Source organism: Vipera berus (assembly GCF_964194415.1).
Source record: "Vipera berus genome assembly, chromosome: 1".
Lineage (NCBI taxonomy): Eukaryota > Metazoa > Chordata > Lepidosauria > Squamata > Viperidae > Vipera > Vipera berus.
Window position 1 is genome coordinate 307,443,408 of NC_138202.1, and position 18,141 is coordinate 307,461,548.

Genomic DNA, 18,141 nt, shown 5'->3' on the forward strand with positions numbered 1-18,141 from the left:
CTTAGAAGTGCTATTCTTAAATTTCTCTATACACAATTGAAAGGTATAAAATTGCATTCCTCTGGCAGCCTTGAAATAGTAGGACCATTAACCTCTGGCATAAGGGATTAGTAATAAATGAATGAAACCTTGCTGAGATTGAAAGCATTCATTGAATGCTTAGATTTTGTACCAAACAGAGTTTATTAGAAATCTCTCAGAAGATAGAGCTATAATCTTACCTTTCAATGATTAATTATGAAAAGATCATTTAGATAATAATATTGATTATTGACACTATTTCTATTTATGGGTCCCCCTGCCCATAGGGCACTTATATTGTTTTGTCTAACAATACTTCTTGCTTTTGAACTCTAACATTTTATTTTTGGGGGGGGAGGGAAAACCAGCCGTGGAAATTGATTATCTGGGAGTTAAAATATACCCGTCAATTCTCAAGTTACAAGGTAACTTTGTTTAAAGTGAACACTCAAGCCCTATGGCAGAATTTAAAATGTTTATTTTTTTAAAAAAATGAAGAGAACATGGGTGAAAATATACTAAACTTTATCAATGTGCAGCATAGTATCTAAGATTACAAACAGCCACATGCTTAAAATCAATCAAGCACTACCTTAGCTACCTACATCTGACCTCAGCTAAACCAGATCTAGATATCTAGCATAGCACAAACAAGGGCACAGTGGTGTATTGCTAATCAATCAGTCCATGTTTGTCCCCCTTAATAACCCTCTAGACAGGGTTATTAAATAAACTATGGAATTTCAAAAGTTTGCTTTGTTGATGTCTAAATCAGGACCCTTGGCTTCTTATCAAGAACACACTGTGGCTTCCAACTCTAACTTGTCAAGGCAAGAACCAAAAGGAATCCCAGTTATCCAAACAGGTCTGCTCTGTGACTTTGTTCTCCTTTGGCATATAAAGATTTAAGACATAACATTTAAAAGGAGTCTCTGGGCTACATATGGTCCATTTAAGAAGAAATTCAATGCACCACAAATAATAAGTATGCAAAATGTAACTGACATCCACTGTCCATTAGAATTTTACTTAAAAAACAGTTTACAGTGGTAATTACAAGTGTGTTATTCTTTTGGTCTAAGTCAGGGGTCAGCAACCTGAAACAGTGAAAGAGCCACTCGGAACCGGTTCCCTCACAAAAGGAAAAACTGGGAGCCGCAAAAAATGTGTGCACATGCGCGTACATGCGCGCATGCGCAGAACACGGTTTGACTGAAGAGTGGAGCCAAGGCGAGATATGCACCTACCCTGCATATTTGAATTGATTGGTTGAACTTTTTTAGTCCCACTTTTTTTTTTTGGACTGCACATGGCAGAGGACTGGGAGCCGCAGGAGACGGCTGAAAGAGCCGCATGCGGCTCCGGAGCCGCAGGTTGCAGACCTGTGGTCTAAGTCAATAAATCACAGTAAACACAATTCTTCTTTGTTCAAATGTAGTTTAAAAATTTTACATAGGTCATTTGGAAAGTGAGGTTTGTGTAATATTGCTCATAAAATTATATGCTTTCCTCTCCTTTTTTCCTGTTTTTGTTATTTTTTTTTTCTCTCCCTCTAAACAGAAGACCTATGCTGACAATAAAGATTATTGCCAAGCATAAAACATGCACTTCATTAGAAGGCAGTACTCAAAAGTGAGTTTTTTTTATAAACCCAGTAATAGGTTTGACTCATTGCTGACACACCTAGTTATTAAAATATCTTTAGCTTGCTTAAACATCTTCTTTCCTTCCAGATGAGGGGGAAATTCTCTTTAATTCTATCCAACATCTTTATTAGAAATAAATTAAATGAATAGATTGAGCTTGCCTCCAAAGAAAATGCCAGATTTCTGTTTATTTGTGGAAAATAATTAAAATAGAATAAAAAATTAGAAGGATTAAGCTAAAATAAATAGCATACAGAATTATTAGCAAAGACAGATTTGATTTTTACCTTTTCTTTAAGCAAAAGAAAGAAATATCGAAGAAGTTTAATCCAATAGAGTCATCAGCTAAAAACATGTTTTATTTACATTTCTCTGCTATCCTGTCAAGAATTCAAACTGATTTATAGTTGCCCTGTTTATAAGCTATTCACTCCTTTGTATAGGAGAATCAGTTAAGATACTGAGAATATAAAAAGGTAAAGGTAAAGGTTCCCCCGCACATGTGTGCTAGTTGTTTCCGACTCTAGGGGCTGGTGCTCATCTCCGTTTCAAAGCCGAAGAGCCAGCGCTTGTCCAAGGACGTCTCTGTGGTCATGTGGCCAGCATGACTAGACGCCAAAGGAGCACGGAGGGCTGTTACCTTCCCACCGCAGTGGTCCCTATTTTTCTACTTGCATTTTTACGTGCTTTCGAACTGCTAGGTTGGCAGAAGCTGGGACGAGTAACAGGCGCTCACTCTGCTACGCGGCACTCGGGATTCGACCCGCCAAACTGCTGACCTTCTGATCGACAAGCTCAGCATCCTAACCCACTGAGATTTTTACCTTTTCTTTAAGCAAAAGAAAGAAAGAAATATCGAAGAATTTTAATCCAATAGAGTCATCAGCTAAAAACAAGTTTTATTTACATTTCTCTGCTATCCTGTCAAGAATTCAAACTGATTTATAGTTGCCCTGTTTATAAGCTATTCACTCCTTTGTATAGGAGAATCAGTTAAGATACTGAGAATATACCTTCCATTTATAGCAACACAGAATCACAGGACTGTGAAGCTGGAATCAAGCATATGGATCTATCACAGTCCTCCTCAATAAGCAGGTAAACCAATTAAAACATCTTCAATAGATGACTGTCCAGCTTTTTAAAAAAAAATCTACAGAAGGTTGGTACAGTGTTCCATAGATATATTTTATCCTTTCAGTTGCTCTCTATAGCAGGGCAGATGAAACCATTTCAAGCTAGAGGTAGTTTTCAAAAATCTTCTCACGGTCAGGGAGAATGATACTAATTTAATCTTCACCTGGATTCTGAATTTCTATGTACATTAAAATCAAGGCAGCATTAAGTAAAACTGTTTCATTGAGTATAGGAAAGAGGTCTGTGCAATATGCCAGGCAGATATTTCTGCAAGGAAAAAACCAAATGTCTTACCCTACAATGTTGTCAAAGACTGTCATTATCTGACTTGGAACAGAATTTTACCTGGTCTATAATATTCAAATATATAGCATATATTCCAAATGGAATTTGCTTTTAAAAATGTTCTGTAACTCATAATGCAAAATGGGGTCCTGCACACACACAAGGAATGGTTTTAAGTTTATTTTTTTGTCCAACAGTTACCAACTATTGATTACAATTATGTACAATGAAGCCATGACAAGCCTCCCCCACATCCCCAGTGGAAAAGTTCATAAACACAAGTCAATTCTGAATTTTGAACCAGGAGTGATTTACTAACTAATAAATTAGCAGTGTCTGCATTCCCACAGCAAAAACTTTAGGCTAGAAGTTGTTGACATGTTTCAAAAATTGCATTCCCTAATTTTTTGTTTATCCCGTTCCCCTTTTTTCCCCCAACTCCTCGTCTTTGCTTTTTTTGTATTTTATATTTTTTTTAAAAAAATTAATAGCTTTTTAATAAAAAAAGGGAGGGAAGAAGCTTTTCCAAGAGTTCTATGTAAAACTATCCATCCTTTCCCTACATCCTATTGATTGTGAATTTGATTTTAGAAGGAAATCAAGAGATGAAAGAAAGTAAAAAAACAACAACTCATCATTTGTTTCAGCTCATCTCCCTTGTAGCCCTTGAGGAAATTCATTTACCTACCACAAGTAGCCTTGAGGGGAGACAGCCTTTGAGAGAAAAAAGTATTGCTTCAGTCAGAGATATTAATCAGGTAGATTCAGCAATCTTCTACAGCCTAATCTCTTCCAGATATACTGGAACTGCAATTGTAGTCTCAGTATCTCTAGTAAGTGCTAAGTTGAGGAAGATGGATCTACAGTTTATTTCCAGATCAACATCATTTCTTCAATTATTGATTTTGAACAATCTCCTCTGACTGGATGTTTAATTGAAAAACAAATATGTCAATTTTCAAAAATTACTTGCTTTCATGTCATAATCCTATAAACAGAAGTAACAAAAACAAGTAACAACGCTAGTAAATGTTGCATTTGGTCATGTTGGTCGATTAGGAAAATATATAAACTATTTATTATAGTAACAACTTTATTAAGATAAACTAAATGGTCCAGATTTATAAACAATCTTTCAAGTCTAATTGTTTAATATACATCTGAGAACAAATATGTCAGTTCAATTTTCATAAATTTCCGGGAAAGCATGGAATGTATATGCATTCACAAAAGTAGGGACTTGTTGGACAGGACGGTCTTTTATTTATTGTCTAATATTTTCTTAATAATAAAGTTGGAAGGGACCTTGGAGGTCATCTAGTCCAACCCCCTGCTCAGGCAGGAAACCCTATACCATTTCAGACAAATGGCACTCCCTGCCCTTCTCTTCATTAAACTAGACACACCCCATTCCAGCAACCGTTCCTTATATGTTTTAGCCTCCAGTCCCCTAATCATCTTTGCTGCTCTTCTCTGCACTCTTTCTACAGTCTTAACATCTTTTTTACATCGTGGTGACCAAAACTGGGTACAGTATTCCAGGTGTGGCCTTACCAAGGCACTGCAAAGTGGTATTAACACTTCATGTGATTTTGATTCTATCCCTCTGTTAATGCAGCCTAGCAGTGTGTTGGCTTTTTTGGCAGCTGCAGCACACTGCTGGCTCATATTTAAGTGATTGTCCACTAGAACTCCAAGATCCCTCTCACAGTCACTACTATTGAGCAAGGTACTGCCTACTATACCTGTACATTTCGTTTTTCTTGCCTAAATGTAGAACCTTACTTTTTTCACCATTGAATTTCATTTTGTTAATCTTGATACAGCATTTGAAAAAAGGAACACATTAAATTATACCACCAAAAGACACCATATTTGGTCTTAAATTATGAAGTTCATTGCTTATTCAGGATACCAGTGAATATTACTTTCAAATTGAGAGTCACAGAGAATGGGAAATAACTTTCAAACATTCATTGCCAACATCTGAAAATGCCTAATTATAAAAGTCAAGAAAGATCAATGTTCCAGAATGTGGAGCAGAAATCACATTTTTAATACTACATTTATTTATGTGATTTATATAGCTGCCCATCTCACTCAGAGGGTTTACAAGTTTAAAACAAACAAATCCATCAAACAACCCATTGGCACAAAGAATCAATAGTTAACCCACTCACAATCAATAATAGAACAACTCATCTATCCTTGAGCCAAATGTCTGGGAAACAGCAACACCTTCAATGCTTTGTGAAAGATTAACAAGGTTGTGGCCAATAGGATCTCTTGGTGGATCAAAATGATTGGGGTCTAAATAAAAAAAATAAAATGTTTTAGACCCTTTAGCTTGGGAGAAAGACAAGCAAGAAGAGATATGACTGAAATGGGTGAAATAATGCACAGCATGGAAAAAATAAATAGCGATATACATATACATAGAATGAAGGCTACTGCTAAGCTTGTAAGCCGCCCTGAGTCTTCGGAGAAGGGCGGGATATAAATGGAATTAAAATAAATAAATAAATAAAAATATTTAGATCTGAAGCCAATCCCTGGAATTAATTGGAAGAACTTTTCAAAAAGACAATAGGAAACACTTCTTTGCACAGCACACTCATGGAATTCATTGTCAGGTGTGGTGAAGGCCATGAACTTGGAACTCTTTAAAAGGATAACTACATAGACTCCAGGACTACTGGTTTTCAAGACTCAGTATTATTTCTGGGTTGGTGGCAGCATGTCTTCAAATGCCAACTGGAAGGGAACTATAGGGGAGAGGTGAATGCCAGTTATGTCTTCTTTCAGAATATTGCTGCCATCTTCCATGGCTGCCTTCTACACTTTGGAAAAGTCTTACATTTAAAATGTGCACTCATTCCCATTCCAAAGTACTTCTTACTGTCAAATCTGAGCTACTCGTAGGATTTGGTAGCTACTGAGCACACTCAGTTCTCAAGAAACAGTTTTGGGTATGGTGGTTATCAACCTTTATAAATGTGGGTTTCTATATCTATGCATTTCTTCTCATGGTACTTTCTGTGAGGCAATGTGATAGTGGAATGGGTGGATAGGTGACCATCAATAATCACTGTAGTTTGCAAGCTGGCCAGTAAATGACAATCTGTGTTGCTCCTCCTCAGTTCTTCTGGATTGGGCCAATTGTGAACAAACTGATCCTTTTATTACTTCCTACATCCCAAATGCAGTTAACATGGCTTCCTGTTCTGAAAACTACTATGGATGGGGCATTCTTATAGATTTAGCTGTTAGCCTGATATTTCCACCTTGTTTTCATTATAGCCATATGGTTACATAGCCAAAATCCCAAACCACAAATATTAATTAGTAATTTTCCAAAACAGATCAAGAAAAAAAACAATATAAACTTGTACTGAGAAATCGTAACAAAACCTGTGATTTTTCTAGGTTAGCTGTACAGCTTACATTTACCTTTTAAAAATAAATTTGTTGTCTCTTAGATGTTATCCCAATCTTTCTTGCCTACTGCTCATACTGGTTGGGGCTGATGGCAGTTTGAATCACACATGGACCACCGATACCCCGTTTCTGATTTAGCATCCTTTGAAGGATATAGTTATATTTTAAAAATGAAAAGCAATAAAGTTCAGCTTTTGAAAAAGGTAAAAAAAATAGTTCCCAGGATTTATTTTTCTCACAACTCCAAAGTATTAACTAAATGTATCTGAACTACATTCCTGCAAAATGTGAAATTGATTTGAAGTGTATATATTTTTATTTCAAATTCAACTTAATTTACATAATTCAAACCTAAACACTGCAACATTTGAAACAAAAGGCAAAATGTGGCTTTGCTTTTTAAGAACTAATTTATAACACCAAGTATCAACATTTCATTCTTTTAATGTGAAGTCACTTTACACTCTGCAGGCTTGAGAACCATGCAGTAACCTGTTATTTTGTTCTGGTTACATGCCAAACCTCAGTTTTTAGTTGGGAAGAGATCCTTCACCTTTCATAGTACTGTTTTTTTTCTTGTTCAGTTTTTCATGTCAATTTAACAATATGGACACACACAGTTATGAAAGATGGATTCATTTATACATTAAATATAATTAACAGGTCACAGCAGAATGGAAAACACCTGCATTTAATATTACTCTGTCAAAATCTGCATGCTGTAAGACTTCCAACAAGGGTTGTTTTATACACTATTTTTAACAGCTTTCCATACTCTAACACATGATGAAATGAACATTTTAAAATATTATGTACAAACTGTAGAGAATGTCAAACACAATGATCACATATAAAATATTCTGAATGGTGTGGTAAATGTCCTTCTAACAAGGAATTATTCAAAAGTATAGTTGAATGTAATTTTCAGTGTATTTAAAAAATTTACATACTACTTATCATGCAGTAAACCCACAGTCCCTGAAAATGTACAAATCTGATAAAAAAAAAGTATTCACAGAATAGCATCTGTGCTTGTGGGGTGTATGTGCATGCACGATGAAAGAGGAAAGGCCTCTGCAGCTAAGAATGGAGCTCTGGGTTGATGTGTGCATTGCCCCCCGGCCTCTGTTTTGTCGGCAGAGGTCTTCAGGAAAGGCCTCTGCAACCGAGAAAGAGCCCCAGGGTTGATGCATGTGTGTCAACCCGGGCCTCCATTCTGGGCTGCAGAGGCCTTTCCTGAAGGCTTCTGCTGGCAAAATGGAGTCTGGAGGGCAACGTGGATGAGTGGCAATGAGCAGCTACAGAAGAGGTGGGCCAGCTGCAGCCACACGGACTCCTGCTGGATGGGGCTGTGGCTGCTGCCACTGTGAGGTGAAACAGTGGAAAGAATAAGACCGGGTCTTATTTTTGGGGAAACACAGTAGTACACAGGATTGCATTAGACACTAGATGAAATGAAATCTACTTACTGCATATTGGCTATATGCTGTTGTACAGGCTGGTGCTGAAAATGTTCAGGCCACTGGTGATGTAGGCAGAAGGAGGGCAAGGACTGAAGGCAACAAGCAGTCTGATACAAAGGTGTATGCGTCTGGCAATCAGTTATTGAATATTCAGTATGTGGGTCTGGGGAACCAGAAGGCAATGGAGGTGATGCTGCATTACCAGCCACTGAAAGACATTCTTGCTGACTGCTTTGGTTACTTAGTGTCTGAGGATATGGGCAAGGATGGCAACACTGTAGCAATACCTGCGGTGTCCTTTGCTCATCCATTGCAAGGAAGGGTGCTTTGAGTGTGCCATTAACCTGAAAGCACCCATTTGCACTCATTTTTCTTCTTGCAGTTTCTTTTGATGACGGGAGGTTGTAAACTAGGATAGCGCCATCCTTGGTCGCAAGAAGATCTGGACTTGCTGCTCCAAATGGAATGTTGCCATTGCCCAGAACTACTAACTCATTGCTTCTGCTGCTTGCAGCCATATTTTAAAATTCGGGTGGCCTGTAAAGTTTAGAGAAGAAAAAAAAACCTGAATTTTTTTTAAAAAGGCATAGTATTAACATAACATGTTTGCTCAAGTGCTGATGAATAAAAGAAAGGGGGATAATAAGATTAGATTAGATTAGATTAGATGATGATGATGATGATGATGATGATGATGATGATGATGATTTGGATTTGTATACCGCCCCTCTCCCGAAGGACTCGGGGCAGTGTACAGGGCAATTAAAACACTATATACAACGCATAATATACAAAAATTAAAATAAATTAAACAAGTAGCCCTAAACAATAAAACACATTCTAAAATATAAAATTTTAAATTTTAAATCTAAAATCCCAGTCCCTCAATCCGGGCCGGCAAGTTCGAATAGCCAAGTCTTCAGGTTGCGGCGGAAAGAGCGAAGGTCGGGAGCCATCCGGAGCTCAACAGGGAGCTGATTCCAGAGGGCAGGCGCGCCCACAGAGAATGCTCTCCCCCTGGGGACCGCCAGTCGACATTCCCTGACTGACGGCACCCTGAGGAGGCCCTCTCTGTGGAGCGCACAGGACGATGGGAAGTTAATGCCGGCAAAAGGTACTCCTGTAAATAATCTGGACCCATGCCATTTAGGGCTTTATAGGTCATCACCAGATTATATTAGATTAGATTAGAATTCTTTATTGGCTAAGTGTGATTGGACACTTAAGGAACTTGTTTCCGGTCCATAAGCTCTCAGTGTACACACAAGCAACAAGTGATAAATCATGATCATCATCATAAAATGCATTCATATAAGTCATAAGATACAAAACTCAGTGACAGTCATAGGATAGTAAATAAGCAACCAACATAAATCATACTAGGATACCAAATAAAACAATATAAATCGTAAGATACAAGCAACAAAGTTATAGTCATAAGAAGATAAAGAAATAGGTAATAGGAAAGATGAGAAGCCCTACTAGATATTTGACAATGTTGTGGGAATTAGTTGTTTAGCAGAGTGATGATGTGGGGGGGGGGGAGAAACTGAGGTGGATTTTGTTGCTAGGCATAGTCGGGCCTTGGTTCCAGAATTTAGAGCTGGGATGGATCTGGTCATTTTGTTCAGATACACTCTGGAGCTGGAGACACAATTGCTATTTGGCAGAACAGAGCTGGAATCAAAATGGAGCAGGCTCTGGAGGTGAAACTCTGCTACCTAAACATGGGCCTTTCAAGAGCTTTTCAGGTTTTTTGCTAAGGAACAGTTTGAGAACATGAATTGGCCAGTCATGAATACTGAGTACGAGGTGTTTTGTACAATGGAAAGCTGCCCTAGAAACATCAATGCAGCTTCACAAAGCTGGTGTATTTTGGAGTCCTCACAGCCTAAAGCTAATGGGGGAAAATGTGAGTTAAACAACACTAAGGTTTACCTTATACCTAGTTTGTAAACTTAATACCAAACAGCAACAAGTCATAACCTCAAAAGTAGAAACAGTTCCATGCATTCTGTTTGCCTTCTCACACCACCACAATATCAACACAGAACATTTTACTAAATAAGCAGACCCAAAAATACAACTAAGCATGAAAGTGGTAATTTTCTGAACAAAGTACGGTATTTCTTTAAAATACTTTACCACAAGTTTCTGATGGACTGAGCAAGCTTCAGAGCAGCTAATAAAACAGATGTTAAGCAGGGCTACATTTCATAAAGAAGGTTCCCCTTTAAGAAACATACACTCACAGACTTTGTTACATATTAAACTTAAGGGAATATTGATAATATATTAATATTGGTAAGCTGCAAGATCACAGAATTATAGAGTTTAGAGGTGCCATTTAGGCCATCAAATCCAACCCTTTTTTAAAAGCACAGATCCAAATTAAACTTGCCCAGAGAGAGGGCTATGTACCTTCAGTATGGCTGTGGCCAAGGAAGAGGTGCCCACCAGTTCTCTGTTAAGTGTTTCCATTGGCTGAGTTTTCTAAACAAAGCATCCACATTAAATCATCTGACGTAGGAAGACCATATTTACACAAAAGAGTGTCTACAAGAATTCATTCATTTTGGCACCAAGTTCCAAAAAGGGCTTAATCAAAGAAAAGACAGCTAATTTCTATTTCCGAATTGTTTTTACTGCTGTTTTGATATGTTGATATATTGCTAGCAATCTGGGGAGAAAGACTTGTAGTACAATAACATTAACTTAATAAGTATATGAATGAATTATAAACTATTACTAAGATAATAATGTAAATCATACCCAGCAACCTCATTTCAGTATCAGATTTTGGGCTATTTTATGTACATTCTTGGTAGAACGTGGAAGATAAAGATTGTTTGATTCCAATTGAATAATTGGGTAAATGATAGCGTGGTCTTTCCCCCACCTTTTCCTGAATCAACATGGCTAGCAACGTTTGTTTAAAGGAAGGTTAATAAACTGGTCCAGCTAATGTCTTCTAAGAATATACCAATAGTATGCTCAAACTTTATTCAAAACCTAGCAATATAATGGTAATCAACCTCTCTCTTCTCTCTCCCTCTCCCTCTTTCTCCAATTTCCATAAAATCCTTTTTTCTTTTTTTTTGCAATACTGAAAACTCTTTTTAAAAAGCACAGAAATACTCTGTAAGTTTAAAAAAACCTGTAATCATGTCTACACTTAAACACAGTATTACATTTTGCATTCATTCAAATAAAGATGATTTTTAGATATGGGTAAACATCTCCCATTCCTTCAAACAAAGCATTTATAAACCCCAATTTATAAGTCTTTAAATCACTGGAAACTTTTAGATACATTTGATTCCAATAATTATTTACTTAAAATAAATTGTATTTCAAAAAAAAAACAAATATCACAACTTTTACATTTAAAAATACCTAGATAATGCAAGTGTGTGTGTGTGTGTGTGTGTGTGTGTGTGTGTGTGTGAGGGGAAGGGAGGGAGAGGGAGAGAATGAGAATGAATCCTGGTTATAAATTCAAATAAGCAATACTAGTTCGAAATATATTATTTGAACCTATAGTTCTGTTAAATAAAGAGAGGCCCTTATAAAGAGAAGGTAAAAATATCTTCTCAAGCTTTTTTCACTTCTCAAAAAATATTGCCAGAAAATTAAACTGAGCAAAATGCAATAACCTGTTTCATTTCATTAGTGTCACTCAACAGGATTCTTCTAAGAAAGCATCCAGCTTTTCAGTCACAACAATTCAAATCCAAGCCAACAAAGAGAAAGTTGCAAAAGTTAAGCTTGCCTCTGCCATAAAATTGTGGATTGAAAGAAAGAAATTAAAACAGACATAACAGGTGGTGCCTGATCTTTTTATCAGTAACATCTATTTACCTCTCAAGCCACTATTCCTTGGGCAGTTACAGAGTTTTAAAAATGCATAAAGTCATTGATCTTAGCTTCTGGCTCTTAACTAGACATTTTTGGAATTCCCTAACCTCTTTGCTATTCATAATATGTGGGAGTTTTCCTGACTTTCCTGGCACTAGCTTATTTTGTTTATAGGCCTCTAGCTATTTCTTGAAACCTCTGACTTATTAAAATATGCCATTCTTTTCTCATCAAAGAAGCACTGGGTCATCTAATATTGCTCCCCTAAGTTTGAGTCTACCTCAAGATGTATCAAGAAAATTTGTGCATTGACAATTTAGAAAATTTACTCTAATTAGTGGTGTATTAAAGTTCACCTTGTTGAAAAATGAATTATTTTTAACCCTCTTTCTTGTCACTGCTCCTGAAATTGTGCAGAACTGAAACCTACAGAACTTCTGTACTCATGGAGATCTGTAGTTTCACGGAAAAAGGTTTGGACTTGCTTTAGTTGTTAAAGAACATACAAATTTAACTAGCTTCTTCATTTGGAAGTGAATGTGCCTCCAGCAAGCTTTAGGATCCAATCTGAAAATGCTGATAGCTTTAATGCAAAATTGCCTTCTCTTCAATAGAACACCTGGACATCTCTTTCCAAAGGGATAGATATGTACCTTTATTGCAGCAAGGGAGGAATGAAGTGTAAGAAATCCACAGCTGTTTAACTACACTTTAATTCATCTTTAAGTGAAAATTCAGTGTTATTATCAACGAGTTGGCTCTAAACTCAATTATGTTTTAGCCCCACTGAAATCAAGTAGGACACATTAGTCAATATTTTGACAATGCTTAAGTCAATTTCATCAGAGTCAAATGATATATCTATGCAGGTGCTGAAAGTGTTTGCAGTCAGTAATGGGCTGGATGAAGGCCAATAATATGAAATCAGAACAGCAAGGAAACTTTTACTATGACATCAGCTTTAGTATTGTGCATTGATTGCCATCTTTATGACGACATAAATTTTAAATTCAAATTGATAAAGCCTCTTTATTTCTCCATGCATATTATCAATTTGGACCAGGCCTTAAGAGTTTATTCTGGAGAAAAAAAATTGCATAGTTAGTTGCTCAAATTTAACTTACAGAACTTAGGGCAATTGGGTGAATTCATCAGTTATGACTGTTCCTTAAAGAGAGCTGCAGGTGCTACCCAATTGTTCCTGAGCCCATCTGATGCACTTTCCTTTAAAATTCAATGTGGCTTAAGACTTGAAAGTGTTTAGGATTGCTTCTCCCTATACCAACTGCCTTGTGACTTTATTTATAAGATGCTCTATTGCACAATTTGGGGCACACCAGTGTTTTTTTCTGCTGCAAAATTCAAATTGCAACACCCATCCCATAGAAGTGTGACTTAGGCCACTGTTTCTCAACCTCAGCAACTTTAGGTTGTGTGGACTTCAACTCCCAGAATTCCTCAGCCAGTATACTGGGAATCGAAGTCCACAGATTAAAGCTGATAAGCGCCAAAAGTGGCATGGGCCTATTTAATGCTACTTGATTTCCCCAGGTATTTGACTGCTTTGGTTTGCTGTTGTTTTTTTCCTTTTTTAATCACAACAATGTGGCACTCACATTTTAATGACATGGATGTGTGTGTACGTACACACACACACACACACACACACACACACAAACACACATATATATTATATAAATTTAATAAATGTATTACATTTGATCTTGGGCAGTTTCCAAATTATTTTAAAATATTAATGAAACAAAAAGAGTAAAGATGTCCCCCCAAAATGACAAACATGAATGGGAACAAAGAAAAACCACCAATGCAATCTAAAGGAGGTGTCAAATTTCTGACGGATGAGCTCTTCAAAGAACTCTGAGGCATCGGATGTTCTTGCTTCGACAGGAGGCTTCAAAAGCACATCTTCCTTCCCCTGTCCTGACCACTTTCTACAGGGGAACGATCAAGAGCATCCTGTCATACAGCAATACAGTCTTGGTTTGGAAGCATCATTCCTTCAGACCGGAAGGCAGTGCAGAGAGTGGTGAGGATGGCTGAAGACATCATTGGCAGTTCCCTCCCTTCCATCCAGGACATAGCACTGAAGCATTGCTTGAGAAGGGTCCGTAAGATTATCTGGGACACTACACATCCTCTTCATGACTTGTTTTCCTTGTTACCTTCTGGGAGGAGGCTTCATGGTATCCACAGCAGAAGATCCAGATTCAGCCATAGTTTCATTCCATACAGCATTAACCTTCTGAACTCGCAAGCTTTCTCCTTCCGTTATATATTCAAGATGGGCAGTATTTAATATTTAACATTTGTTATGTATATGTAGGGGTGTGGGTCTATACATATGTCTATATAGTATGGTTAGGTGTGTGTCATGTATGTGTTCCACTTTGAGAGCGGGCAACTAAATTTCATTTTTGATGTGTGCAGTTGTGCCCACAGTAAAAAAAAATGACAATAAAGGTTATCTTATCTCAATCACTCATGCCAAAGGCCTGGACAAAGAGCCAGATCTTCAGGGCCATTCAAACACAAAAGAATAAGTGCTACTACAGAAAAGGTGTGCTTCCAGGTCCCAAAAATTGGTTTAATCAAAGGTATTGGTGGATGGCAGCACTTTGCTGAGCTTGGAGGCAGAGGTGGACCTGGTTAATATCTGGATCAGAGACCAATACAAGTGCTGTGGGCAAGTTAATACTCACAAAGGCTGGAGTGGCAAAATTCTTCTGTACTCTTCCCCAAAGCGGCATTGTTGAATCCATGTAGGTAGCCGGAACTGAGCTCAACCTAAGGGCAATTTTCCCCTTTGAAGGTGACTTTACACTCAGTATTGGTTTTGAGTGTCAGCTGTATTAATTTTACACCCTTCTTACATCTGAGTCAATTATTGCTCTTTTGCACTTGGTTTACTGGACATAAATTTTGAATCAGTTATTGATTCATTCATTTATTGGAATCTTCTTTATAAATCTATCAGCAAAAATTGTTTTGCTGGCATTATTCAGCAGAGACCAAACCCAAATATTTTAATTTAATGTTTTCTCCTCTCAGTCATCATGAAGCTTGTCAGCAATCCATGGGTCTTCAGTAATTTTACATACTTCTGACCTTGAACAAAGAGGTTCATGTCATGCAGTGAATGGATTAGGAATCACATTTTTTCTCTAACATGTTTTCAGAGATCAGCACACCAAGAATGTAAAAAAGTAAAGTGCAGACAATGCACATTTTCAAAATTTCCAGCAATGGAATACACTAGAGAGATCAATTACTCATGGGAACAGGAATAAAAAATGGAGAGATGAAATTAAAAGCGTAATAGTATCTTGATGCTTAAGCTAAAGAAAAAACATGACTGTACAGTAGATATAAATGACATGTCCTTAACAAAAAGCAGCTTGGCTTGGGCAAGTCAAGGCAATTGGTTTTCATACTTCATCCATCCATCCAAGATGCCACTGCATCTCAACATAGCTGACAAGAAGGAATGGCCAAAAGAAAATGCTACACAACTTACAACATACACACCCCACCTCCCAAGATTTTCTGCTACAAAGAGTCATCAGAACATACAAGCTTTTATACTTAAAATCTGGAATTCCAATTTTTGGTGTTACAACACATAATCTCGTTTCCTTTTTGTACAACAATGGTTATTCTGACTTTAATGAAAAGCAGTACAGAACTGTTACATAGACACAAAACTCCACTTAATGTTTTATCTTTCCTAACAATATCATACCTAAGAGACTAATACAAAAACTTTTGTCTAATTCAAGATAAAAGGGAATAATTTAAAATACTGTAAGCTTGAGATATAGGCTAAGTTTAATTAAAGAAGCAAATGTTTTATAATGTATTTTGGCTATAATTTGTACATACTTTATCCTCAACTGGGTTTTAAAAAACATTCTTTTGCCAGAAATATTCATTTTACAGTATCAGTTCCATCTTTATAGAAATTTTGTTTCAAACCTTGGTTTTGGCATTTAAATATATTTGGCCATTATTATAAATCATATTCATGCACTTAAACTAACCCGCTTTGCCATTATTTTTAATTACTTTCAGGTTAAACATTCTAAAGAAAAAAAATCCACTTTTACCAGAAGCTTAGCATGAAATGCAATTTGCCCAAACTGCAAGCGAGAGTACTTATGTTGAAAAGACACCGAGGCTTGTAAATAATTATGTAACCAGGGAATGTCAATATTTAAACACAGCTCTCAGAGGTTTTATAAAGAGAACACACTATACATAAATAAATTCATACAAACTATTCAACATGTTTGAAAAATTATATAATGCAAGAGTTGCATAGAATAGCTTGAACACAGCTATTCAGTAATGAAAAGTTCTAACAAACACTGCATAGCTGATACAAGTGAAAGTGGCTTCTGACACACAATAACCTTAACAGGTATTTGACTTACAATTCATACATATACTTTTAAAAAATAATTCTAACACAGCTCTGAGATGTATTTTATTTGGAATATCTTCAGATAGCTGCTTCCATAGCAGATTTTGCAATGAAAAACTTCCAAAATGTTACACCGATGACCAGCAAGTACATTTCGTTCAATGCAAGTCTGCCTAACTTGTGTTCTCTCAAGAGAAGTTACATTTAATACACTTAATTGAATACACTTAATTATCAAGGTTGTCACCTCAATATTACAGGCAGAGTCTGCTTTTCTTAAATAAGCCCCAAATTAAGAAACTAATCCCATTTTGCAATAATTGTATAAACACCTTGTTTCACATTGGTCAGAACAAAAAGACATAATCCTTAAATTGGGATTTAGCTGTTCCTGTCATACTAAATTTAATCAAGTTTTACAAACCATCTAGGCATATAAAGTTCTTCATCTGCAATTGCAATTTCTTTTCTAGCCAACAATTTTATATCTAACTCATCAATGCCAAAACAAAAAGGGAAAAAAACCCACACAACACCCAACTGTAAACTTACAAATAACTCACCTAATTCTGAAATCCTTGCTCTCAAATGAACAGAAATGAAAGATGAAGATTTTCCTTTTTGGAAAGCCTGGAAACAAATCTTTCAGGCTCAGCAAACCCCTCCTTGATGAATTGTAAAGCTTTGCCTTGATGTGAAGCTCCATTAACAGCTTCAGTTGAGCAAATGCGATTGGTTAACAGCTCCCATCAGCAGAAACAACAGGCAAAAGGCAAGTTGGGGTGCCCTGCAATGCTGCAGAGACGAGCTGGAATGACACACAGATGCAAATTACCTCAAATCAAACTTTCTGGGGGCAGGAATTTCCACTGCTTCCTTGCCTAACTCCAAGGGGCAAAGACTCAATGGTAACAGCTGGGGGTGAAGATTTGATCTCCATGAGACTTTGGGAAGGCAGGTTTTGATTGTAATGTGGCTTTGCTCGATTTATAAGGGGAAAGTGTCAGGTTTCGCTGTAACTTATAGCTGCACTGTTTGAAGGGAATATAGAACACAAAACACAGTTTTTCAAACTTGACAACTTTAAGATATGTGGTTTTCAACTTTCAAAATTCTGGTTGGAGAATGCTCGGAGTGGAAGTCCAGACTTCTTAAAGGTACAAAGTTTGGAAAACACTAATCTAAATTTATCACTGGCTATATTCTTTCAGACAGCTTTATTAAAATTTCTCAGACATTTTAATTAGTATTTGAACCAGTTAAAAGACAGAGAGTGGGGGATCTGGTACCTTCCTGGTGTTTGGAGACTACAATTCTCTCCAGTACCAACTAGCAGAGGTGCAGCTGATGGGGATTACGGGAACTGTAATTCAAAACTATCAGGAGATCTTGGAGACGCTCCTTGAATGAAAAGCGAAATGGCTTAAAGAAAAATCAAAGTCCAGTTGATTTTAAAATAAAAGCACCTTTGGGACATATTGGGAGAGATATTGTCAGCTTCAAATTTATACAGTGCTAAAATAAGTCTGATTTATATAGCTGGGACAGACCAAAAGGTTTCATTAATTCCAACAAACTGGATAGAAGTAGAAAATGAAGGCAGTAAATATTATCCACTCTTAATTGTAATTCTAATTAAAATCTTTCCTCCCTCCCACATCACCTCAGTAACTTTTGTGAAGTGTACACTGCCTCTGATCATGGAAGAGTCTATTTCCAGTTTGGCATCTTGTACTGCAATTCCGAGACTTTCAGGTAAATCAGATCTCCATATAAGGCTGCATCCCCTGACTCAGACATCTCTCTACAGTAAGGGTTATTAATTACTCAAAGCTTTTTTTTTCATTCTGAC

The 18,141-nt window shown here is 36.9% G+C and overlaps 1 protein-coding gene across 4 annotated transcripts in view; it reads right to left on the reverse strand.

The window, feature by feature from the left end:
- DISP1 (dispatched RND transporter family member 1) overlaps window positions 1-18,141 on the reverse strand; it is a gene marked incomplete at its 3' end in the record, with an annotated part of 78,449 nt that overhangs the window by 23,285 nt on the left and 37,023 nt on the right. For 2 of the 4 annotated variants that reach the window (XM_081313719.1, XM_081313721.1), the window contains exon 2: window positions 7,997-8,527. In XM_081313719.1, the coding sequence (XP_081169845.1) occupies window positions 7,997-8,508 (512 nt within the window). In that variant the 5' untranslated portion in view covers window positions 8,509-8,527. Of the gene's footprint in view, window positions 1-5,269; window positions 5,317-7,996; window positions 8,528-10,411; window positions 10,432-18,141 lie in introns of those variants that run through there. The other 2 variants (XM_081313720.1, XM_081313722.1) reach the window with 2 other exon arrangements.